The 27,351-nt window shown below is 39.9% G+C and overlaps 1 protein-coding gene across 5 annotated transcripts in view; it reads right to left on the bottom strand.

Moving 5' to 3' along the window:
- Positions 1-27,351, bottom strand: part of ufl1 (UFM1-specific ligase 1) — a 77,747-nt gene that overhangs the window by 12,162 nt on the left and 38,234 nt on the right. For all 5 annotated transcript variants that reach the window (XM_069887102.1, XM_069887103.1, XM_069887104.1 and 2 more), the window contains exons 8-14: positions 26,487-26,633; positions 21,862-22,037; positions 20,151-20,330; positions 10,682-10,805; positions 5,918-6,034; positions 4,580-4,700; positions 2,661-2,827 (exon numbers count right to left, since the gene is read on the bottom strand). In XM_069887102.1, the coding sequence (XP_069743203.1) occupies positions 2,661-2,827; positions 4,580-4,700; positions 5,918-6,034; positions 10,682-10,805; positions 20,151-20,330; positions 21,862-22,037; positions 26,487-26,633 (1,032 nt within the window). The remainder of the gene's footprint in view (positions 1-2,660; positions 2,828-4,579; positions 4,701-5,917; positions 6,035-10,681; positions 10,806-20,150; positions 20,331-21,861; positions 22,038-26,486; positions 26,634-27,351) is intronic.

The raw sequence follows: 27,351 nt of genomic DNA, 5'->3' as shown, positions 1-27,351 counted from the left end.
CTCCTAGGAGTAGTGACGGAAGCAGATAAAATAGTACCATTTAAAAGGCTTCAAGTCAGATACATTATTATGGCGCAGACCAACAGCAATAGAAATTCACCTAGTGTTATTTTTTAAAACAATATATTTATTAATAATTACTAATAATATTACATCTTACTTAAATCTACCTCAACTATGCATGAATATGCGAGTGTGTGTGTGTAAAATATGCAAACCATTACAGCTTTGGCACAATTCTGGAAAGTCATTCCCAAAGTTCAGTCTTAGAAATCCTGTATTGAAACTCAGACTTTTAAACTGATGCTCAGAAGTAATTATGAAGGAGGTGAAAAATTGAATTATCAGACAACTGAAAGCTCACGGATCCTTGTCGAGTTGCTTCCAGAGAAATGTTCTTTCATATGAAGGATTGTCACAATTCCCTTTATCCTTGCACAAAGGAAAAGAAACGTGTGACTTCAACGAGGCTTCCAAAACCCAGTCAAAATGACCATCACAATGGTCACGATCCAATGCAAGAATTCTCCCGTTTCCTTTATCCAGATATGGGTCGATCAAAATGACCATTACAATGGTCACGATCCAATGCAAGAATTCTCCCGTTTCCTTTATCCAGATATGGGTCGATCAAAATGACCATTACAATGGTCACGATCCAATGCAAGAATTCTCCTGTTTCCTTTATCTAGATATGGGTCGATCAAAATGACCATTACAATGGTCATGGTGTTCAATAATTCCCCAGACAAGGAGAATAGTAGAAATGCCCATTTCCACACAGAGTCATTCTGCCTCTGTGTTTATCAGATGGCTGGCTGATCAGTACTGAATTCTGTTTCTTTAATGTGTCCCAATCACATGACTCATAATTACATGACCCTCTCTCACCATCTGTTTCCCCTGAATAAGCAACCATTGTTGAGAGCATCAACCTTGTTTATAGTTTGGACCTGATGGTGTCATGCAGTCTGTAAATGTTGTGAAAACTGTGAATGTTTGCAGCCTGCTACAACACCCAAATCACTATATAAAACATGAGCTTGTAATAACATGAATATGTAGAGAATAGAGGCTTATGTATCATGCACAAGTATTTAATTTGGGCATCTTTGTTTGGTGCAGATATGATGGGCTGAAGGGCCTGTTCCTGTGCTGCAAATTGAAAAAAAATCAATCACATATTAGGAATACATCACCAAGATGTTTGGTGTTCCTTTACTTGTAGATTCAGAGATTAATAACCCTGTATTTATTGCACATGCAAAGATCAGTTATAACTATACATAATAGAAATGCTTAAAGGTCAAAGCAAAAGGTTTATCCATGATTCCGGGTTTTTTTTTTTAAACAACATTAAATTAGTCTGAAAATGACTGATCTGTCAGACACCGGCAAGTTTTCTATTATTAATTCACCAATCTTACAGCTTGTATATGTCCTCTAGAAGCCGATTACTATGTTCCTCAGTTTTGTCTATAGTTCCATAGTTTGGAAACTGTAAATTTAGAAACTGTGTAGACATAGCTACAAGATCATCTGAAATGTCAAGTATCACTTTGCCTTTACAAAAGTTGCTTAATCCAGAAAGGAGGTGATCTTCTAGTTCAATTAAGACAATCTAAAAGTGAAATCATTAAGTGATTTTTCAAAGAGTCATTCAAAAGCCCATGCATATTGGATCAAATTAAGGTGTCAAAAATAATTGATAGATTCATTAGGTATTCACAGGATATTATTAGTGTCATGAAATAGGAATTAATTTGTTCATTTTCAAAGGAGTGGTTCTTTGTTGATATTTTGTTGGGGTTAATTGGGCAGCATGGACTTGTGGCTGAAATGGCCTGTTACTGTGCTGTATGCCTAAATTTAAAATAAAATAGAAAAGTAGAGCAAGAGAAGGCATTCAGCCTTTTGAGCCTTTTCCACCATTCAATAAGTTCATGACAGATCGCATAATTCGAGTACCCAATTCCCGCTTTCTCTCCATGCCCCTCAATACCTTTATCCAATGGGGGCACATCCAACTCCCTTTTGAATATATCTGATGAACTGGCCTAAACAACTTTCTGTGACACAAGTCTGAGTGAAGAGATTTTTCCTCACCTCAATTCTAAATGGCTTACCCTCTTATCTGCAGACTGTGACCCCTTGTTCTGGATTTCTCCAACATCGGGAACAGTCTTCCCTTATTTAATCTGACTTGTCCTGTTATAATTTTATTTTTCAGTGAGGTCCCCTTCATTCTTCTAAATTCCAATAAATATAACCCTAATGTATCCAGTTTTTCTTCAGTCATCAATTCTGCCATCCCAGACATGAGGAAGATGAACCTTTACTGCACTCCCTCAATAGCAAGAATGACCTTAAGATTAGGAAACCAAAACTCAACACAATACTTATGGTGTGGTCTCAGCTAGGCCCTATACAACATTAGAATTCATAATTTAAAAAAAAATCACAATCATACAGTTTAAATACAAAATAATCCCATTTTCACTGGCTAATATTGCAGCACAAATCACCCACAGGACCACACCAAATTTTTGTATTATGTAAGCCGTTGCAAGAACATTTCCACAAATCCCCAGATTCCATTGGAACATCTTATTAATTTGATTGAAAGCACATCATAGAGCATTAATGCAGTTGGATTTTACCTGCAAAGAGTTTGGCTCCTTTCTCAAACAGCTTTATATTGTTATGGAATTGTGAGACCTCCTCCTGTAGTTCTTTTACAGTCTTTTTCCGTCTAGCCCCTGAAGTAGAGGAGGCACTGGATGTGAACACTGAATGTAAAACTTCCTGATAGCTTTTATTTAATGGTCTGTTAAAAGAAATGCATGGTAAATCTCAGTCTGGAAGAACATACGCAGAAATATATAAATTTTCATTAATAGTGCAATTTCACTTTATTATTATAACCAATATAGATAAAGTGTAATGAATTTCTCAAAACTGTTAACCAAAAGCCAAAACTGATAGTTAAAAATCACTGATTTGAGAGTCAAATCATCCAGACATATAAAAACAGACCCACAAATCATAGTGATTCTCTGTGAATACTTGAGAATTCAGTTTTTATTCTTTTATTATTAACCCCCTCCAACTCTCTCCTTTTTTTGAAGGCCTTCCTTAAAATCAAACATTTGACCACCTGTCTACCATCTTTTCACTTGGCTCAGTATCAGTTTTTTTCTGGTATTACCATGAAGCACCTTTGATGTGTGAATCTAACAGTATTCAATATTGTAAAACAAACTGCCCGGGTGGTGAGATTTCCGACACTTCCCATTTAAAGTGAACCACAGGATCATACAGAACAGAAATAGGTCATTTGTTTCATTGTGTCTGAGCTGGTTATTAAGCGCGCATCTTATAACTTATATGTCTGTAGTCTCCCATGCCATAGCATTTCAAATGCTCATTTAAATACAGTACATCCTGAATGTTGTGTGAGTTCTTGCCACCAGTGTCTCCTCAGGTAATATGGTCAAGATTCCGACCACCACTGGATAATAAAAAAATCTTCAAATCTTTTAAAATTCTGACCCTGGTTTTGCCAGGCAGAAATTTTTTTTTTTACCACTGTTTATATTAGCCATGACCCTCATGATTTTGTATACTTCAATTCAGATACCTGCAAGGAAAACAAACCCAGCTTTTCCAGTCTCTCCTCATAGCTGTAATGCTCCATCCTAGGCAATTCTCCATAAGTTGGCCGAAGGCTTGATAGTATGGCCAGGTAGTTAATATTGTTTGGGTCACCTTGAAGAAGGGCTCAGGCCTGAAACGTTGGTTATATATCTTTACCTCCTCGGAACACTGCGTGAATTGCTGAGTTCCTCCACCATTTTTTTTTTTTTACTACAATTATACTTCTGCAGACTTGTGTTTCACTTCATGGCTTACTTTTTACCATCTAGATCACACATGTCAAACTCTGGCCCGCGGGCCAAATAAATATTTAGTTCGGCCCTCGACTTAGTCCAAGTTTTTAATTTTGGCCCTCCGTGAATTTGAGTTTGACACCTCTGATCTAGATCATTTCAATTACAGAGTTAAAATCTCACATCTATTTTTTTGCTTCCCCCCAACCTTAATGACAGATATCAAAAAGTATATCTATAATGTTGTTCATTGTTGATCTGCAGCTGGGAGAAATTGCAAATGTATGAAAATAAAATACTATATTGCTTGCAAACTGACATGAAGGACACCCAAAGATCATGTATGGCACTACATGAATGCATATTTCTTTCTCTGATAATATCAGACTCTCTTTTTCACATTACATTCAGAAAGACCATGGTCACCTGCTGAGACACCAGTCAACAGTTTAGGACCTTCTACTTTCTTTCAGTAGATGAAGCTGACGTAAGCATTTGACAGCCAGCATGGGATGTTAAGAATTGAAAAAACTACAATTTCCATCTCAATCTTCCAGTAATGTCAATTTCCCTTTCAGGCTCCCAGTCCGTAATTCATTCCAATAATCACAGATCAAGTGCTCAAGTTGGTTTTGAATGTAGGTGAACAGTACATGCAAATGACACTTTGCCATCTGTTGTGCTTTTACCTGATTAAGTGCTCTGCGAGTTCACTTATCAGTTCCGCTGGACACTCCTGATTGTGGTTCTTCAAAATGTTTTCAATTTGACCTTTTGGCATGAAAGTCACTTCCTTTGGCTTGTGTTTACCTACAAAGCCAAGAAGAAAACCTAAATCATTAGTGCAAAGCTCAGCACCATCCTCCAATTGTTGCTTATATTTTCAGTTTCCTTTGCATGATAACTTCTACTTTCTGGTCAATAAAAACTGCACTTCCCGGGGCTAATACTGAAGTACTGTTACAGAAAGCTCTAGTGCAATGTCTAGAAACTGTCAGCATTCATTTGGGTGCATTAGTCTATCCTTATGCAACACCCCAATGATCAATTTGGCCATAGACTTCTTGTTTACATATTCACCAACGCCTGAAGCCCTGGCACTGGTTGTCATTGAGGGAACATCAGATGCTTCCTTTGCGTGTTGCACCATCCCAGAACATGCAAGACCAAGAGTAATGTGGAATCCATAAGACTGTAAGAAAAATAGTCCAATCAGACAGGTTATCAACTGAGAAAATTTGAGAGGTAATAATGGAAAGCAAAGAGGATCTCAAGATTAGTGGGAACTGGTGCTGATAATGAAATTTGACAGGTGAATTTAAAATAAACAAAGAATACAGAAAACACTGAAAAATATCAGGAGCAGGCCTTCAAGCATGCTCCCTCTTTCAATACGATTATGGCTATTCCTTAATATCAGTACCATATTAACAAGAGTTATTCTCTTCTGATGATCCTTGGGTCTAGAAATCTTTCTACCTCATCACATTCAAAGATTTAGCATCTAAAGCCTTCTGCAAATCAGAATTCCAGTTTCAGTGCTTCACTGAGTGAATAAATTCCTTTTAGCCTCAGTGCCAAATGTTTTACTGAGAATATGATCCTTGATTCAAAACTGCCTCCAACCAAGGAATGCATCCTCCCTGAATCAAGCCTTTTAAAATTTTTAAATTTTACTGAATACAGGTGAAGATGACTTCATCTTGTCACATTAATAAAATGATCTTCATCATGAACAATTTTAATTAAATTTTTATTCATCCTGAACAGGAAACCAACAGAAATCATTATCTTTAGTACTGAAACATTTAATAATTTGATATACTGGTTCCAAGATGAAGTCAACCTTTGAGATAGTAAATTTTCATTAAAAAAGTATAATAAATATTTGCAAATTAAACCTTAGAAAGCACCTAAAGGCAACTAAATTATGGCAAACCAAAGTAAATATTAGAAATTTAGTTGGTAATTCACTAGGATAACAAATAAAGAAGATTTGTTAATAATTAGATTTCACACACACAAACCTGGACTTGGTGTCTCTTCATCACTATCCTCATCTTTCTTTCCCCTCTTCTTGCTCTTTCTGGTCTTGATTTCTCTTGCATTGCCACCACCTCCTGCTCGGGTACTTCCAGTCCCTTCTGGTGGAGCATGATTGAAATGCAGATGTTAAATCAGCGTCAGCAGGAGAATGAACGTTTGTCTTCTCTGCTTTGGGGATCATATGAATTCAAGCAGCTTTGAACCATTCCTCCCATGTTACACCACCACAGCATCCCCAGATTGCTGTCCATTATGTTTTATGCTTGTTCAGTTGCAGAGAAGTTCTATTTGGATGTTAGATTTGAGGGAACAGGGGCTGAAGGGACATGTAACAATATGTCATTAGCATTCAAGTATCATCCTTAACTAGGTAGGCCCTTCCAAATTGCCATGTAAAATGAGGTTAACTGGCCAATTTGCTTAGTGAAAGGGTCCAACCGAGTCAGCCCAGTCAAAACCCAACCGGGCCCCAGTCCTATCTCAAAGGTGGTCAGGGAACTCAGTGAAACTTATCCGGGCGTTCTATTCCAGTGATTTGTAAGGGGTAATGGCAGACCCGGTTACTCCGGTGACCTCAGCGCTTGTGTGCACGCATCACAGGGAAACCCCTGGCTGACTCAATGCAGGATGCCGTCATGGTGCTGCCTTGATGTGCTGCTGCTGTGAACGTGGGCGAGGGGAAGAAGGTACGTGATTTCCCGCTGCTGCAAATGGGCAGAGGTGCTGCCACAATCACTGGCAGAGTGGTTCTCATGGCGTGGGGAATTATGGGTAAGGAGGATGGCCATTGCTCCTGCACTCCCACACAGCCATTGGCGCAAACCGGAGTGGAACATCGTGGCAGCATCCCACCCCATAAGTGGCAATGGCACGTTGTGACACCCCCTCCTCGATCATGGCAGCTCTCAACAATGGCACTTCGTGACAGCACCCCCACCGCGTTTGCAGCAGATCGCTGGGGGTGGGGGTGGGGGTAGGGGGCAGTGAACGACAGCTGGGAGCAGGGGAGTGACTACAAGCCAGAAGCTCTGGGGGACCAACGGCCAGGAGTGCGGGGGTGGGACAGCTGGGAGCAGGGAAAAACTGACACGTGGTGGAACGGCTGGGAGCAGGGAAAACTGACATGGGGTGGGGGAGGGGGAGAGATGGGGGGCATTTAGGAGAACTTTATACAGAAATGGATTCACTGTGTGGCTGCCTGTTACTGCGTGACGTGTCACTTACCATGTCATCGCAGGGGGCGGCATCCTCTTAAAATCATCGAGTTGGTGATTTAACAGTTAGGTTAGGCTGCAATTTAAAAATGACCCAGTAATTTCACCCGGATCCCAGGAGGGCTACCCAGGTGCTGCAATTTGAAAGCGCCTAGAATGTGGCAGTGTGCTGTAAACAAGACCTGGAGTTGCAGCAAGGAAATCAAATTAAAGGCATCTTCCATTAATGAGGAACTCTAAACTAGAATGGACAAATTCAATGTCATATCAGATTAAACAGAGGGAAAGGAAGATGTGAAAACAGCCTGGTATTAAAAAATTACTTGAAACAAAATATTTTTATCTTTACAAACCCTGACAACAAAGTCTGAAACATGAGATTGCACATTCATAGCTAACATCAGAGAGGTGAATGGCAGCATTTAATTCTCTTGCAACAGATCAGAAAAAAATCCATTTCAGTCACTGAGCCTATGTCTGAACTAAGTCCATTCCCATATTGTAACTCCCTATGCACAGATAACTTTTCTCCACATTTTCCTTGTCCCTTTTCACCCCATTAAAAAAAAATCTATGCTTTTTGTTTTTTGAGTTAGGAATATCTGTAACAGCTTCTTTATCCCATCTAAACCAGAGATGATCTTAGACACCTCATCATTATCTTCCTTACCTTCTTTGCTCCAAGAAGCAGCAATGAAGTTTCTCCAACTCAGCACAACAATTGAAATTCTTCACCCTAGGCCCAGTTTAGTTAATCTTCACTGTAGTCAAACTCTTGTTTTGGAATAAGTTCACCATAATTTCCCTGCTTTTGTTCTCTCTGGCTCAATTTAGGAATCCCAAGGTCCTACAGTACATTTTGATATCTGCCCTTCAACTTTCAAGAATTTATGCACAGCCAGTATTCCTCAATAACTGCACATCCTTTAGAACTTTGTCTTTTAGTCTCTATTGTGTTTCTTCTAAATGTATCGCTTCATATTTCTGTGTAACATTTATTCTGCCAATTCGGCCAGCCTTTCTTTCTGTGTGGCTGCAGTCTTTCATTATCCCCCCTCCATCTCCCTTACTTCCAAGCTTCCTTTCAACCCAAAATTTAGTTTTAGAAGAGTGCTAACATTTGAAAAGGCATGATTTAGTTTTGTGCTGACTATAACTGATGCATACAATTCCATTGAAGCAACTGTACTTATTTCAGAGCTGAGCCAGGCATTGTATTGCTTCTTGCATGAAGCTAAAGGCAACTTTTCTCCACTCGAGCAACAGTTTTAAATTCCATCCACTGTGCAGTTTCTCTAGTATTTATACATAAATACATACTAATTATTTTGCTTCAATTATTTTGACTAGAGAATCTCTGCAGTGACTCAAATTTGGTTTTGTGTTCTAGCTGGCCCTAATCCTGGTCCTCTAAGGGTTTCAGATTCTGATAAAGAATGCCCAAAGGAAACCACCTTGATTACTTCAAAGAATATTAACATTGCAAACAAGGAAAAATTGGTTACCCATGAGAAAACAAGGATGTGTTGTCCTTCAATATCTGCAACAAACATATTAATTTACAGGCTTTAATCTAACATAATTTAAATATTGTTGTTTTAACTGTTAAGAGAGGACATGGCTTTAGGGTGAAAAGAGAAAGGTTTAGGGGAAACATTTGGGGAAACTTCTTCACTCAGAGTAATGGGAGTGTGGAACGAGTTGCCATCTGACGTGGTAAATGCGGGTTCACTCTTAAGTTTTAAGAATAAATTGGATAGATACATGGATGGGAGAGGTCTGAAGGGTTATGGACTGAGTGCAGGTCGATGGCTAGTAGAATATTTCAGCACAGACTAGAAGGGCCGAATGGCCTGTTTTCTGTGCTGTAGTGTTCTATGTGCCTGGAGGCAGAGGAAGTTGGGTTTTGCTTTAGTATTCACAAAAGGACGTGTGGTGGACATGTTGAGATTAAGGAAGAGGAAGTGTTGGATCTTCTTAAAAACATTAAGATTGATAAGACCCCACAGGGCTGGATGTGATATGTCCCAGGTGGTTGTGGGAAGTGAGAGAAGAGACAGCTGGAGCACTAGCTATGATCTTTGAGTCCTCTTCGGCAGCAGAGGAGGTGTCAGAGGATTAGAAAATGGCAAAAGTAGTCCACTTATTTAAAAAAGGTAATAGGGAGAATCCTGGGAATTAACAGTCTTATCAGTGGTGAGCAAACTATTGAGAAAGGATTCTTAAGGATAGGATCTTTGAGCATTTGGAGAAGAACAGTCCATTCAAGGATAGCCAGCATGGCTTTGTGAAGGGAAGGTGACACTCATGAGCCTAATTGAGTTTTTTGAGAAGGTAACAAAAGAAATGATGAGGTTAACTTAAGGCAGAAGATGTGCTCTACATGGATTTTTGTAAGGCATTTGACAAGGTCTCCCATGAAGGACTCATTCAGAAAATCATGAGGCATGGGATCCATGGAACCTTGGCTGTGTGGATAAAAAAATTGGCTTGCAGGAAGAAAATAAAGTATTCTGCCTGGAGGTCAGTGACTAATAGAGTACTGCAAGGATCTATTTTGGGATCCCTGCTCTTTGTGATTTTTATAAATGACCTGGATGAAGAGGCAGAAGGATGGGTCAGTAAGATTGTGGATGATGCAAAGGTTGGAGGAGTTGTGGATGGAGCTGAAGATTGTCAAAGGTTCCAAAAGGATATAGACATGATGCAGGGTTGGGCAGAAAAGTAACAGGTGGAGCTCAGTCCACATAAGTGTAAGGTGATGCATTTTGGAAGGACAAGCCAGAAGGTTGAGTACAGGGTTAATGGTCAGTTGCTTAACATTGTGGATAAACAATGGGATCTTGGGATGCAAATCCATACATCCATCAAGGTTGCCGCGCAGTTTGATAGGATAGTTAAGAAGGCCTATGGAATGTTGGGCTTCATTAATAGGGGGACTGAATTCAAGATTAGAGACTTCATGTTGCAGGTCTACAAATCTCTGGTGACTCCACCCTTTAGAGTATTGTGTTCAGTTCTGGTCACTTCAATACAGGAAGGATGTGGAAACTATGGAGAAACTGCAGAGGAGATTTACCAGGATGATACCTGGATTGAAAAATAAGCCTTATGAAGCAAGGTTAGCAGAGCTGGGACTTTTTTCTTTGGCACAAAGAAGGATGAGACAAGACTTAATAGAGGTCTATAAGATTATGAGAGGAATAGATACGGTGGACAGCCAGTACATGTTTCCCAGGAATAGCAAGCACCAGAGGACATGAGTACAACGTAAAGGGAGGCAGAAAGTTTAGCGGAGACAACATGGTAAGTTGCGGGTGCCTGGAATGTTTTGTCAGGGATGCTAGTGGTGGCTAAATCATTAGGGGCATTTAAGAGACTCCTAGACAGGAACATGGATGAAAGAAAAATAGAGGGTTACGAGGTAGGGAGAGTTTAGTTTTTTTTTTTAAGGACCATATGGGCGGCACAACATTGAGGGCTGAGTGGCCTGTAATGTGCTGTAGTGTTCTATGTTAATTATAAACCTACCTGATGTTTTCTTCCTCCTGTCCTCTCGTTTGTCCTTTTTAACTGAAATCATACTTTCTGCAATAATAGCTGCTTGCTTCAGGTCCTCTTCTGTTAGCACATGGGCATGATTGTTTTGCATCTCCTGACAAGATGGATAAAAGTAGCATTAAAAAAAATGTGTTCAAATAAAAAAACACAAAGGGAAAGATGTCCACCAAAGCATGTCCATACCACAAATTCAAGGGAACAGATGTCAACCAAATTCATGCAGGAAAAATAAAAATAAACAGCATTTATAAATAGTAGCCAATGGACTTAAAGCCAGCAGCTTGAGGTATTATTTCATTCACATATAAAAAAAGTAATTTCTACTTCACCAATGAAGATTTGAAAATCAGTCGTTAGTTTGCCGTATATACAAGTGGATAGACTGGGATTGAACACAACTAGGATCACGGCCTGGGCGTATACCACCACAGCTCTGAAATTTTCAGCTATGGACTGAATTGTAAGAAGCATTTAACATAGAAGATAAGATAGGAGCAGGAGTAGATCATTCGACCCTTCGAGCCTGCTCCGCCATTCAACGAGATCATGGCTGATCTTAAAGTTCAGTACCCCGTCCCCGCCTTCTCTCCGTAACCTTTAATACCCTTATACTGAAGAAATAGATCTAATTCCCTCTTAAATAGATTTAATGAACCTGCCTCTACTGCCCTCTGTGGCAATGAATTCCACAGATTCACAACCCTCTGGTTAAAGAAATTCCTCCTCATCTCAGTCCTAAATGGTTTGCCTATTATCCTCAAACCATGGCCCCGGGTTCTGGATTTTCCCATCATTGGAAACATCCCATCTGCATCCATTCTGTCCAGTTCTGCCAGAATTTTATATGTCTCTATGAGATCCCCTCTCAATCTTCTAAACTCCAGCGAGTACAATCCCAATTTGCGCAATCTTTCCTCATAAGTCATTCCTGCCATTCCAGGTATCAGCCTGGTGAATTGCCTCTGCACTCCCTCCATTGCAAGAACATCCTTCCTTAGATAAGGTGACCAAAACTGCACACAATACTCCAGGTGGGGTCTCACCAAGGCCTTGTACAGCTGCAGTAAGGTATCCTTGTTCCTATACTCAAACCCTCTTGATATGAAGGCCAACATACCATTTGCCTTTTTAACCGCCTGCTGTACCTGCATGCTCGCCTTCAGAGACTGATGTACAAGTACCCCTAGGTCTCTCTGCACTTCCCCATCTCTTAATCTATTGCCATTCAAATAGTAATCTGCCCTCCGGTTTTTTAACATCTTCAATTCAACTTTTTTAAAATTCACGAGTGCAAAGGTTAAAAGCTTGTGTTTTTTGATTCTTTGTTAATTTTGTGCCTGTTTCTTTAAGAGAACTATTGTTTGTAGTGTTACCATAGTGACTAAGAAGATGTAATATGTCATAATATGCGCCCAGACTAATGACTTGCTCATTATTCAACCAGATATGAAGGAAGTGTGAACACAAGAAATTTTTCTTTGAATTTTATTTTGCATCTCTTTAAATACATTTTTATGTATTTCTTTAAAGTTTGTGTATTACTCCAAGCTATTATCTCTACATATCGTTTTTATCATTATACAGTAAATACTTTCTTATTCATCATAATGAAAGTCTTAATGTGAAGCAATGCAAAATTTTTAACCGTTTTGTCAATGAATTAAAGCTACATAAAATAAAGCCACAGAGTTTGCTTTGTTGGATTAAAGAGATTGAAATTCAGAATATCGTAGCTCACGCCTTGGAGGATGACACTTTGAAATGAGGATATATTAGAATAAGGAAAGCGTCGTCTATACGAGTCCCTGAGTAGAGAGTGGGAGGGCAAAGTGGCTAATAAATAAGGCTGAACAGGGGTGGCACGGTTGGCTTAGCAGTTAGTGCAACGCTGTAAGGAATTTGTACGTTTGGATGGGTTTCCACGTATTGGGCGTTGTAGGTTAATTGGGTGCAATTAGGTGCTACAGGCTCGTGAGCCAAACTGGCCTGTTACCGCGCTATATGTCTAAATTTAAAATTAAATTAAAAAATTCAAACAGGTGTGAATCATCAGTGTGAGGGAAGAATCAATGCGCAACATTGGAAGAAGTTCAGGAGAATCACTGTTTTATTTGGGAGAACTGTGCGAGTCTCTGGGTAATTGGAAGAGGTTAGGTTTAAAAAAAAAGTTAAATTCCCATAAGGGAAGATAATGACACCTTGTTGACTTCAACTCAAAACTGATAGCCAGATGAGCAATTTTGATTAAATGGAAAGATAACACTCCACCTACCCATATACAATGGTTAAATGATATTATGCCTTATTTAAGTTCAGAAAAAAATTAGATATGCTATTAAAGATTTAAATGTTAATTTCCTAAAGACATGGGGCCCTTTTATGGACCATACTATAATCTAAAGTTTTAGGGTTGTTATAAGCTTTGATGCTGCGCTGTCAATTTCCAGGTTATCACCACTTGATACCCACACGTTATTTTTTCCCCCCAGCCTTAAATAGTGGTAGGGGTTTTGAATTAACAGTTTTATTTTTATTTTTGTTGTAATTTGTATTTCAATATATAATTATATAGTTTTATTTTTGTATTACTCCAATCTTCAATACAAATATCTTAAAAATAAAGAATAGGGGTGGCACAGTTTATGTAGCAGTTAGCGCAACGCTATTACAGTGCCAGTGAACCATGTTTGAAACAGACTCTGTCTGTTCTGAGTTAGTATGCTCTCACTATTTCGGTTAATTAGGCAGAACGGGTTCGTGGGCCAGAAAGGCCTGTTATCGTGTTCTATATCTAAATTTAATTTAAAATAAACTTACCTGTGAAAGTAAGATTAACTACAAGTCATATTTCATAATAAATAGATTGCAGAGACACATTCTACTGATATGGTGGATGACTCAAGTGTGGGAAGTGCAACTAGTATGGGGAAAGGGCAATTATGTTTCAGAAGTGTCAACAAATTTATAGATTGTGATTTAAAGGCTGCACAAGGTGTGTTATTCTGCATGTAAATAAGAAATCCATTTCCCAGCATGCACAGCACACGGTTGGGCAGAAACCGGAAGTGACGTATGATGGGGATTGCAGGCGTCGTTGGTTGGTTGCGCCTGGAAATCATTTCAGACAGTTTGAGGAAAATAAGTCGGTTAAGCACTAAAGCCACTTAAAGTTGTTCTTCTTGAAAGAACAAGCATTACACTGGTTTCAGAAATGTCTGAATGAGTAAGAGAAGATAATAGTTTGTAAAGGTTAAAGGGGAAAAGTTTAAGGGGAACTTCTTCACACAGAGAGTGGTGGGATGCCGGCTCAATTTTAACATTTAAGAAGAATACATGGATGGGAGAAGTTTGGAGGGCTACTGGCAGAGTGCAGGTCAGTGGGACTAGGAAAAAAAAATGGTTCAGCACAGAATAGAGGGGCCGAAGTGGCCCTGTTTCTGTGCTGTAATTGTTCTAAGGTTAGTGTGGATAAGTCCTTCAACACCAATGCAGTTTACTGGCAATCTAGCCGATAATTGGAAATGCTTCAAACAGCGATTCAACATTTATTTAGAAGCTGGTGGAATGGGAGTGACTGATGGAAAATGGAAAGTGTCTATGTTTCTGAACATGATGGGTCATCTAGAAAAGTTTTCAAATTGATGAGACAGCTTTTACATTGGACACTTTGATGGCAGAATTTGAGGAGTATTTAGTTCTAAGTAAAAACGTCATGTTTGAGAGATTCAAGTTTTTATTCTGTGACCGAAAATAGGGTATGAGCTTTGACCAATACTTAGCTGAGCTTCACACACTGAGTAAGTCCTGTGAATTTGGAGATTAGAAAAATTCACTCATTAAAGACAGAATAGTTTGCAGAATCCCAGATAATGGACAAAGAAAGACTATGGTATGAAAAAGATTTGACTCTGGATAAGGCTGAGAATATGTGTATGGCAGTGGAGACCACACAAGCACAAGCTAAGGAGCTGCACAAGGAATTTCCCAAAGCAACAACAAAACAGTGTTAAGCTTAATGCAGCAGATGCAGAGATGGACATATTCCAAAGATGTGTCCTGCCTATGGAACATCCTGCTATAAATGTGGGAAGAAGAATTATTTTGCAAAGTGCTTCCAAATAGGGGATACCAAGAGAAAGGTATACACAGCGGACAAAGAAATGGAGGAATTCTTCGTGGATTCACTGCAGACAGCTGCTCCTGGCAAAATGGAATGGATTGTTCCAGTGACTGTGAATGAGACAGTAATTCCATTTAAGCTCGACAACGGAGCCCACGTGAATCTGTTATCTATAAAAAGAGCAAGATTTATCCTGTGAAATTAAAATTAATGACATGTTACACTGGAGAGAACATTCCAGTAAAAAAGGGCTGTACAGTGACCTTCAAACACAAACGGCAACATCTAAGCTCACAGCTACTAATTGTAGAAAGGAGAGTATGGACAATATTAGGTCTGCATGCATGTAAAGAGCACGACCTGGTGAAAAGTGTTTTTATAGTGGCTTCACAGACCAAAGATAAACACACAACATTCATGGAAGAGTATGCAGATGTCTTTGAGGGGCTTGGATGTCTACCTGGCATACACAAGGTCCATGTAGATGAGACAGTGGTTCTGGTTGTCCATGCATGCAGGAAAGTTCCATTTCCACTTAGAGACAAATTTAAACAAGAACTAGCAAGCATGGAACAGATGAAAATCAAAGAGAAAATTGAAGAACTTAAAAAGTGGGTCAGCTCACTGGTCATCGTGCAAAAGAAAAATTGAGCATTGCGTACATGTCTGGACCCAAGAGATCTCAAAAAGGCCATCAAGAGAGAGCATTTTAAATTGCCGACATGGGGGGAAATCATGCCCTGGTTTGCAGGTGCCAAGTGGTTTAGCAAGTTTGACACGCCATCGGGGTTTTGGAAGATGAAGGATGATGAGGCAAGTTCATGACTATGCGCTTTCAATATTCCACAATATTGCTTTCTTTGGCTACCATATGGGATCTTGTCCGGATCAGAAGTCTACCATAAAACCATCCACATGATCTTTGAAAGTATACCTGGAGTTGAGACCATGAGACATCATTGTATGGAGGTCCACCAAGGAGGAACATGTTATGCAATTTAGGCAAGTGCTTGACATGACGTGAAATGTCAATTTGAAATTAAAGAGAACTCTGAATTTGGCATAAAGACATTGGCCTTTATAGGAGATGTCATATCTGAGCAGGGAGTGAAGCTAATCCAAGACATCAGCCATTGAGAATTTTGCGAGGCCCCAAACCAAAGAGAAGGCGGGACGTTTCTTAGGGATGATGACTTACTGGCTAAATTCATCCCTTGTCTGTTGACTGTGTCAGCTCAGCACCACTTAGATTACTCCTTGAGCACAAAAATGAGTGGATATGATTATACAAGAAAGAAGAATGCTTCTAGGCTCTCAAAAAAAAAATCCTAACATAAGAGCCTGTCCTAAAATTTTATGATTCAGATAGATGCACCAGGATCTTGGCTGATGCATTCCGACGTGGCCTTGAAGCAGTACAGCAACATGAGGACACATGGCAACCTATGGCCTATGCATCAAGGGCTTTAACAAGTGCAGAAGCCAACTATGCACAGATAAAGAAAGAGCTTATGCATGTGAAAGGTTCTATCAATATATTTTTGGACAAGATTTTGAAGCGGTGACAGACCACAAATCACTGGTCTCAATTATGTCTGAATGACTGTCCCATGAGAATACAGCACATGTTGATAAGGCTGCAGAAATATGATGTGAAAATGATCTACACACCAGGAAAATAGTTGTTTGCAGCTGAAGCACTGTCTTGCGCAGTTGACAAGAAAGAACAGAGCAACCAAGATACAGACCTACATTGACATGACCTACATTGACATCACCTCATTTCCAGTATGCTGGGAAAGAACAGAGCAGATTAGGAAAGCAACAGAGACAGATGAAACAATGAAAGAACTCAAAGACACAGAAAGGATGCAGCAGCTAAGAATGACTGTCCAGTGGGTATTCGGGATTACTGGGCATGCAGAGATGAACTCTCAGTTGTGAAAGATAGAGTCTTCAAAGGAAACAGGCTTGTGATTCCAGTATTTCTATGCAAGGAAATGCTCCAGAAAATACACAAAGGACATATTGAGGAAAAATGCAAACACAGAACATGAGAGGTGACGAACTGGCCAAGAATGATCCAAGACGTAAGCCAGACCATTACTTCATGCGAAATATGCCTTACCTATAGACTAAAGCAGCAAGCAAAACCGCTTACACCACATCCTGTATCAGACAGCCCATACTTTGTTTGACTATAATGGGAAGAGTCATTTAGCAGTAACAGTCTATTTTTCCAATTAACCAAAGGTAACAACACTGCAGTCAACACCTAGCAGCTATTGCTTTCATGAAAAGTGTGCTTGCGGGGCATTGATTTCCTTGAGAAGTAGTATCAGACGATGGTCCACAATTTTGAGCAGTGAATACGAGTCCTTTGCCAATACTTGGGGGTTTTGCATGCAACTTCAAGCCCATATCACCCAAAATGTCAAATGGCCTTGCAGAGAGTTCTGTGAAAGTGCATGACGGATGAGAGGATTTCCACAGAAGTCTAATGATTTACAGAAGTACGCCACTACAGAATGGCCTTTCTCCAGCCCAAATGCTGATGGGTCGATGCATACGGACCAACCTTCCAATGCGTGAAAATCTGTTGATGGTCAAAGGACTACTCAAGGTCAAACACAGGCTAAAATGGAAGAGAAAACAAAACAGAAACAATATCATGACAAGATTGTGAAAAGCCTACTGGTCCTGAAGCCTTGAGTTCAACTGCAAATCTGAAATCACAATTCTGGCACGTGGGCCTTGCCACAAGTATATGCAAGAGGAAATATATCCATATTCCTACCATATCCAGACAGAGGGAGGGACACCTCTGAGAAGGAAACGCGTGGATCTACTACCACAAGCTCCAACCCATAGTTGTGACTTGTCACCTGTCAGTACACAAAAGAGTCCAGCACAGGAAGAAAAGGAACATGGGGTTCAGAGTCCACAGAAAGACACTTAAGTCTAACACAGCAAATGCAAGGAGTACACTGGTGGAAGCACATCACAGACCAAAAAGGACTGTTAAACCACCTCAGAGATTGAAAGCTGCTGAGTGGAAAAAGATTGGCTACAAAATGTAGATACTTTTGTTATGTAGACATAGTATTGTTTATTTTAAAGAGGAAAAGCATATTATGATGTGTGTAAAGACTACATTTCCCAGCATACAATGTGCGTCATGGGCAGAAACCAGGAGTGACATATGACAGGGGTCGCAGGCAATGTTGGTTGGTTGTCGTTGAAGTCGGTTGAAGCAACTCAAGGAAAATAGTCGGTTAAGAGTTAAACCCATGTAAAGTTGTTCTTCTTGAAAGAACAAGCATAACACAAACCAGTGGAAGTTTCCTACTATCACTCCACCAGAATAATTTGCCATTTATGGAGAGTGACAATAATTCTGTATTACCATGTAGCTGTACTCACACGTGATTCTTCTTTGGCTTGGCTTCGCAGACGAAGATTTATGGAGGGGGTAAATGTCCACGTCAGCTGCAGGCTCGTTTGTGGCTGACAAGTCCGATGCGGTTGCAGGGGAAAATTGGTTGGTTGGGGTTGGGTGTTGGGTTTTTCCTCCTTTGCCTTTTGTCAGTGAGGTGGGCTCTGCGGTCTTCTTCAAAGGAGGTTGCTGCCCGCCAAACTGTGAGGCGCCAAGATGCACGGTTTGAGGCGATATCAGCCCACTGGCGGTGGTCAATGTGGCAGGCACCAGAGATTTCTTTAGGCAGTCCTTGTACCTTTTCTTTGGTGCACCTCTGTCACGGTGGCCAGTGGAGAGCTCGCCATATAACACGATCTTGGGAAGGCGATGGTCCTCCATTCTGGAGACGTGACCCACCCAGCGCAGCTGGATCTTCAGCAGCGTGGACTCGATGCTGTCGACCTCTGCCATCTCGAGTACTTCGACGTTAGGGATGAAAGCGCTCCAATGAATGTTGAGGATGGAATGGAGACGATGCTGGTGGAAGCGTTCTAGGAGCCGTAGGTGATACCGGTAGAGGACCCATGATTCGGAGCCGAACAGGAGTGTGGGTATGACAACGGCTCTGTATACGCTTATCTTTGTGAGGTTTTTCAGTTGGTTGTTTTTCCAGACTCTTTTGTGTAGTCTTCCAAAGGCGCTATTTGCCTTGGCAAGTCTGTTGTCTATCTCGTTGTCGATCCTTGCATCTGATGAAATGGTGCAGCCGAGATAGGTAAACTGGTTCAGTGCTTGACGTCCTGTTTTGCGGAAACTGCCAAAATGTTTGGCCTGGAAGTCAGCCTAAAGAAAACTGAGGGCCTCCATCAGCCAGCTCCCCACCATGACTACCAGCCCCCCCACATCTCCATCGGGCACACAAAACTCAAAACAGTCACACGTGATAATCTACATTAAAATAGCTAAGACTGTAAGAAGCTTTAAAGAGAAAAATGTGCTTTGAACAGAAGTAAAAGAATGGGATTTTTAAAAAATGGTGAAAAAAATATCATTGCAAGGAAGACTCACAAAGCAGGGACAAACAAAGCTGGGACAAACAAAGCAGGGACAAACAAAGCAGGGACAAACAAAGCAGGGACAAACAAAGCAGGGACAAACAAAGCAGGGACAAACAAAGCAGGGACAAACAAAGCAGGGACAAACAAAGCAGGGACAAACAAAGCAGGGACAAACAAAGCAGGGACAAACAAAGCAGGGACAAACAAAGCAGGGACAAACAAAGCAGGGACAAACAAAGCAGGGACAAACAAAGCAGGGACAAACAAAGCAGGGACAAACAAAGCAGGGACAAACAAAGCAGGGACAAACAAAGCAGGGGCAAACAAAGCAGGGGCAAACAAAGCAGGGGCAAACAAAGCAGGGACAAACAAAGCAGGGACAAACAAAGCAGGGACAAACAAAGCAGGGACAAACAAAGCAGGGACAAACAAAGCAGGGACAAACAAAGCAGGGACAAACAAAGCAGGGACAAACAAAGCAGGGACAAACAAAGCAGGGACAAACAAAGCAGGGACAAACAAAGCAGGGACAAACAAAGCAGGGACAAACAAAGCAGGGACAAACAAAGCAGGGACAAACAAAGCAGGGACAAACAAAGCAGGGACAAACAAAGCAGGGACAAATCCAGGTGGATGGGCTGAGGGTTGAAATTCCAGGCTCGCATCAATACCTCTGCTGCTATGTGTGAAATGTGGGGAAGAATGTGATTAATAAACATACCTTGAAGTTCATGTCAACAAGTCATCATTAGAAAATAGAACTGGAATAATGTTCTTTAAAACCACAAGCTCCTTTTTGATTATATTCTGCTGGCTCTAAAGTTGAAATGATTAATATTTTACCTTTTCAGCCTGGTGTTGCATCATCTGCTCAAAAGGTGCTGCACAGCTGCTGATGAACTGCTCACTGACCACAATGGTATCACCAAAGATCCTGGAAGCAGACTGTTTGTTCATTGTCCTCATCAATTGCTGGAGCAAAATGGAGGCATCTTCTACAGAGAATGAACTGGGCAACAGTGGCTGTGTACAGAACAGCACAGATTCAAACATTGTTGGTGGGCCTTATACAAAAGGTAGTAAACTTTACATTTAATTTATTAATTTTGTCCTATGATTACATTTACCTGATCCACAAAGGAGAAATGTTGGTCAAACTTTCATAAGATTATTGCACTAGTATTTCATTTATCAATGTTCTTCATGAACAACTGGATCTGGAGCAAGAGCAGTCCACTCAGTCCTTTGAACTTGCTCTACCAATCAATCCAATTATGGCTGCTCTGATTGTATTCTCAACCCCAAATTTTCACCTAACCCTAGTTAATTTTCATCAACTCTTTTCAAGTGTCTATCCATGTATCCCTGACTGGGAAAAATAATCTTCTGGATAATCACAGGACAATATTTTTCTGGGAAATTGAGAGAGGGAAACTAATACTAGATATCTGTTTAGAAATAAAACCTGGCCCAATCTCATTCATGTGGACTCAGGCCTAGTTCCAGCCTAAATGAAGCCAGAGATTTAGTGAAACTATTAGAAAATAATTTCCTTACCCAAACACAACTCATCCTAAACTGGGGAGTATAATTGTTTTGATATTGACCCAATCATTGCCAAACATATATTCAGGTCCTTTTGAGCTCAGGTCAGCAAACTGTGTTCTAACTCATCTTCTCTGGTGGAAAGTAATTCACAGTAAGTGAATATGTAACCACTTACACTAAACATCTCACAAATAAAACTTCAAAACTAGAAGTTCCTCATTACTTCAACAAATAACAATTTCTCTTATCCTTCAGACAGGCTAACCCCTGCAACTAATTTATGGTAGCAGTTTCTTAATTAAAAGTTTTAGTTGATATGCTTACTTGAATTTTTTTCAACACTGGAAAAAAACCTCACAAATTTCATTGTTTCAGGTGCAATTATATACAGTTGGCTTATTGAATGGGGTGGGGGGAGTAATAAATTACAGTAAACCTACAATTATCGAGTATCTATTGTTTGAAAATCCCATGTCATTGGAGCTGTGCCATTGCACTGTCTTACCAGTCTCCAAAGGTGCCAGATTAGTAGTTATTACACCTTTACAAGTAAGATACAAACTATCCACATTTGACACAGCAAGAGGAGATTAAAAATGATGGAACATGTTAGGCTGGTGAGATGGAGTTAGCTGGGGACTGGTGAAGGCAACAGAGAGTTAAAAACTTGATTCATGCTTCCTACTGTGAACAGAACTTCATTGAGTCAGTTTATTAACAAAGGACCAATAAATGTCTAATCAATGCAAATATTGAAACTAGTCTTACTTTATAAAATAAAGTTTAAAAAGTTTAATAATTACTGAAATATGAGCTTCAATTTTCTATAAAATGCTCTTTGTTCCTTCATCTTTAATCAAAAATTGGTGTTTTTATAATGCACTGTTATATTTTAACAACTTAATTTGGTCTCTGAAGTACACCATTTTGTTTGAAGTTTAATTTATTTTTCCTCATTTCTAATTTGGAAAATATTCATAACACTAGTGTGTTTGAGAAACAGTACCTGTATATCCACCCACGTGCCAGATCGGAGAGCCTCCTCTACTGAAGCTTCTACCTGATCCACAATCGTCTGACCAACACATACAGCTTTTAACATGGTCATTGACGATGATTTATATCGCCTTTTTATAAAATTTATTGGGTCTGGAATTCCTAGCCTGCACAAAGTGTCAAAGTCTAGAACAGAAGAAACAAAAATTATTTCCTTGAAAGAATATACTATCTAAAAACAAACTACACTTCATGATACAAGTGGGGTTAACCAACAATACTCTCATACTGTTACAATATTTTCTATCAATAAATATCACGATCAACAGAATCATTCTTGAAATGATTGGGTCAAACTCAACAGGATTGCAATCAAATACGTAGTGGTATTTACTGCAGCTTGCCTTTAAAAATCCCATTCTATTTGAGAGACATCTTACTCTAGTTTATGAAATTAGAAATAAACCAACAACATGTTGTTTGGATAGTTGTTTTTATTCCATAAATTGGACTTCCATTCAGTGAAACTGAAAACTGCAGCAAAGTCAACCAATGTGAATTCAAAAAAATGTTGAACTTTCACTCTCATCATTGCCTCCAAACATTTAATCAAAGCTACTGATTTTGTAACTACAGGTAGTCACCCACTTATGACCATAATTGGGACAGAAGGATTGGTCATAACTCAGATTGGAGTTACCCACCACACATGGCTTAATGAGGTGCTACAGCAATTTAAAAAAATAAGATTTTCAACAAATGAACCTTTTATGAAAAATCTCAATGTATGCACAGTAAATTTAATAAAGATACTCAACATATGAACTTATAGTAAATAATAAAGAACCTCAACATATATACAGTACTCTTAGTACAAAATATGTACCTGTATAGTAGTTTTAATAAAGATTGCCAACATTTGAACTTTAATCAGAAGTCTCTTTATCTGAACTTGATCCCATCACGGCACTTGTACTGGTACTTGTCCACATTGAAAATTTACTCTAGTTGATAACCGTCATCAAAGATGAACTCATCCAGACTTGCAATAAAAAATTTTTGACGGCTCCTTCATCTGCATTTGCTGCTTCACCTGAGATTGTATACTGTGCAAGCAAGGGATAGGTTTTTCCTGTTGTTTGCCATATTTCTAGCGTGCCTACAGAATGGCGACTGTGCACATGACCTTATGTAGCTCTATGTCGAGCATGCGCAGATAGGTATTTTTAAAAAATTTCGGACATATGTGTGGGTGGATGTAACTCATGTTGGTCGGAAGTTGAGGACTACCTGTACTAGTATCAAAAAGAATAGGAGGTCACTCCAAGAACAGGAAGACCGAAGACCCAGGGATATGTAAGGTTAATGTTCTTGTGAACTGTCTGTCAATGGATTATTCCACAAGTCAGAAGCAAACAATTTCAATAAACCTGATCATTTTTTGTCTTCCCCTGTATAGTTAGTGATACAGATTCAGAATATCCCATATCCAAGGGCTAATTTCGATAGTCAAAAGAAAAGATTTTCTTGTCAATTTCCAAAGCAAATCTCTTTGTGACCTTTCTCCGTGAACTGGCAGCCTGTGCTCTTAAACATGAGAGATAGCAGATGCTGGAATCTGGAGCAAAATACAAACTGCTGGGGGAACTCAGTGGGTTGAGCAGCATCAGTGGGGGGGAAAATAATTATCAACATTTCTTGCCAGAACCCTTCAATAAGACAAGAGTGCAGAGGGGAAGATAGCTAGATAGGAGGGGTTTCACAGGACTGGTGGACAGGGAGGGGTGTAAACACGATCGGTAGACACGAGATAAAAGGGAGAGAAATAAGTCATCAACTTAATTTATCATTCATACCATGCTTGCATGATAAGATGAGATAGCGTTTTTCCAGGACTAAAGAGCATACTTACATAGACACAAGTTAGGAAAGCAGTTAACACATTAAAATATTAAGGTATTAAGTCGTATACACTGAAAGTCCATGGCGCACTATGCACATCCGCACTGGGAATTCAGGAGCCTGATGGCTTGGGGGAAAAGCTGTTTCCCACTCTGGACGTAAGAGCCTGAGGGCTTCAGTACCTCCTGCCAGATGGCAAAGGGAGAAAAGTTTACATGAGGCATATGTGGAGTCCCTCACAATATTTATTGCTTTCCGCCTGCATCGTGTGTAGTAGATGTTCTTCATACTAGGAAGAGGTTCCCCAATGGTCTTTTCTGCTGACTTCACTTTCCTCTGCAGGGTCTTGCGGTCCAAGGTGGTACAGCTTTCAAACCAGGCGGTGATAAAGTTGCATAGGATGCTCTCAATACATCCTCTGTAGATTGTAGTGAGGATAGAGAGTGCGAGATGAACTTTCCTCAGCCTTTCGCAGGAAGCAGAGGCACTGCTGGGCTTTCTTGGCTATGGACCTGGTGTTAAGGGACCAGGTGGGGTTTCAACCAGGTGCACACCGAGGAACTTGATACTCTTCACAACCTCAACCATAGATCCATCAAATGGTCAGGGGAGCATGATCTCCCCAGGCCTTCCTGAAGTCAACAACCATCTCTTTTGTTTTTTGGGTTTTTTTTTTATATAAATGCTCAGATACAGGTCGTTTGCTCTGCATCAGTTTGTTAGTGTCTGCACTTCGTCTCTGTATGCAGCTCCTCATTCTTATTGATAAGGCCCCACCACTGTCATGTCATCAGTGAACTTGATGATGTGATTCGAGGTGTGTTTGGCTGCACAATCGTGGGTCAGCAGAATAAACAGCAGTGGACTAAGCACGCAGCTTTGGGGGGCCCCCAGTATTCAGGGTGATAGCTTTGGAGGGGCTGTTTCCAATCTGCTGTGAAGTAAGGCGAGTCAATCAGGGTGGGATGGTGTTGAAGTGTGGTGGTGGGGGGGGGGGGGGGGGGGTAGAAGGGATGGAGGAAGTGAGGTGATGAGGATACAAGGGATACCAATGCAAGTATCTGATAACAAGGGGACAATAGTGGTATCATGGGAAACAAGATGGCAGACATTGGTGTCTAATTACAGCCATGTTTCATTTACAACAAAGAAGTATTTGTGAAGACTGGTTGGCTATTGAATTAACTATTTGCTACCCCTGTTTTACAATCATGAAGATGTTTGCATTTTGTACTTTCCTAATCTGAAATTAAAAAAAGGTGATAGGAGATTTCGCATAAAGTCAGATTGCTGAAAGTTCCATCAACTGACTAAAAAAACTGCTTGTCGTGTGTTGATCTGTTAAGCCTGATTTCAAACATTTTTATAGTTTAACATTCAAAAGTTTATTTGTTAAAAATCAACATTTAAATACTTAATCCATTCAATGGGTGATTGGGCAATAAAAGATGCCGGCGCTGCCGTAATGGCAGTACTGCCGTGTCCGTGAGGAGAAGCAGAGATGACATTAAGGGCCGGTGACCACGGCAGTGGACAAATGAGGAGCTATGTGGCTGAAGAGCATAAAGGCAGTGGGTTGTTGGTGACTCGAGGCGAGGAACCCATGAAGGCTATGGGCTGCTGGGAAAATGCAGTCAAAGGATTCACACCAAGTGGCGGCTTGCTGGAAACTGGGTGAATGGGTACCAGGTATTGGAAATGGGATGCGAGAGGGTGCCATGGGCGAGAGACGCTTCCAAGGGACCTCAGGCACTGAAGGCTTCCTTATCGTAAAGGGGATTTGGATCTGAAGCTCGGGTTGCCGAGGATTTTGGTCTGTGTGGCAGCAGAGGCTACAAGATCTCAGATTGTAATATTACATCTTTTTTATTACATGACCATAAAAGATTCTTGAAAAAAAGATTGCTCTACAGGGCTATTGTTTCTCAACCACGACTATACCTCAGCAATGTTGGTAATAGATTAAGTACTTTAAGTACAGTAAAATCCCCATTATCTGACACCTAAAGAGATTGTGGATGGTGGAAATGTGAATACACCTAATACTAATAAAAATAAAGAGTCTTACTAGGCAGGGATAGGGAGACACTTTTGGAGAGTCACCCCAGTGGTAAGCAGCATCGACGCAACCCGGCTCACTTCCACGTCAGCATCCCTGTCAGGCCCTCGGCATACCTTCCTCCTAATGACAACCTGACTCACCTCCACACAATTGATGATAAGTGAAAAGAATTCACACACATTGAGGGGTATTTGTTTTGTGAAGGACATACATCTTTGCGCACTGATACACAGTAAAAATTCCTTCATCGTTTAGAAATTAGAAACAAAGAGAATAACTGAAAACTTTTCTGTTGAAGTTTTGAAAAGATTCAAAATTGGAAATTAACATAATTCATCTCTAAATAATGGTTTAGCCAACAACACATGGTTGCATTGTTAGTTTTCTGTCAAGTCTGCAACTCAGAGATGAAGAAACTCCTATTCAGTTAACAGCAATTTTGCAAGGTTTCATTTCAGCACATATCATACAGGGTGAATTTTTACCCTGTTGGTCTCATGAAATGGAGGAAAAGCATAACCTGCATTATCATACCACTTCTGGGTTGGACCATTTAAAGTTAATCCAAATCTGGTCCAAATTGATCTGAATTACACTTCACAAATGACTATAAATAATTTCAAAAGCCTAAATATCAAAGTTAATTAATATTGAAATGTTAAAACAATTACCCAAATAGCCGTTTTGTTTGTAAAAAGAATCCACCCAGTTATTTTGCGTTCTTGAGTAGATATCAGGGACATAGATAGAATTATCCTGTCTGCCACCAATCACTGCTCCATTTAAACGACCACTGCTAATAAACTCTTCAAGAAAAGCTGTAAAAAGAGTAAGGTAAACAAGAAATCTGCAGATACTGAGGTCTAGTGCAGGGCACAAAAGTGCTGGAGAAATTCTGAAGGTCATGCGTATCCATAGAAAGCAAAAGGCCCTTATCCTAACCTGTGGAGTTTCTCAAACACTTATGTACTGCACTGTTAAAATAGTAATCCACTCAGACAGTGATTTGGAAAAAAAATAATAATCCACCATGATTTACACTTTAAGAATGTAAAACATCAGCAAAATAGAAAGATAAATATAGCAAAAACTTCATGGCATTTGAAAATAACTTTGGGGTGCATTTTATATGATGGGCTTGTCAGTGTCGCATACATCATTGTAAATGAATTTTTAAAATTGAGCAAATTTGATTATCAAAAATTCACTAATTGTACAAATATATTTATTGGTCATCAAATAAGCAAGCAATATCCTTTTAATCTACATCAATTTGCATGAACTCCAAAATTTTACCTCAGAAACATGCATAAACTTTGAACATACCCATTTTTGCTCAAGTCTGCATCAATTTTTGCTTCATGATATAAAATGTGACTGCGGCCATTACAGTGTTTCTTGAACATCGGGGCTTTTAACAAATGCACTTCAATATGTTGTTAGGATACTGTCCCACAAATGATTGCGATGAACAATTAAAGTTCAACTCGATTTGAATCATTCAATTGTGCTTACCACAAATTTGGACAGTCCAAC

Source organism: Narcine bancroftii, chromosome 6, assembly GCF_036971445.1.
Source record: "Narcine bancroftii isolate sNarBan1 chromosome 6, sNarBan1.hap1, whole genome shotgun sequence".
In the NCBI taxonomy this organism is placed as follows: domain Eukaryota; kingdom Metazoa; phylum Chordata; class Chondrichthyes; order Torpediniformes; family Narcinidae; genus Narcine; species Narcine bancroftii.
Note: the sequence above shows the minus strand (reverse complement) of the source record. Positions and strands in the feature narration are given on the sequence as shown.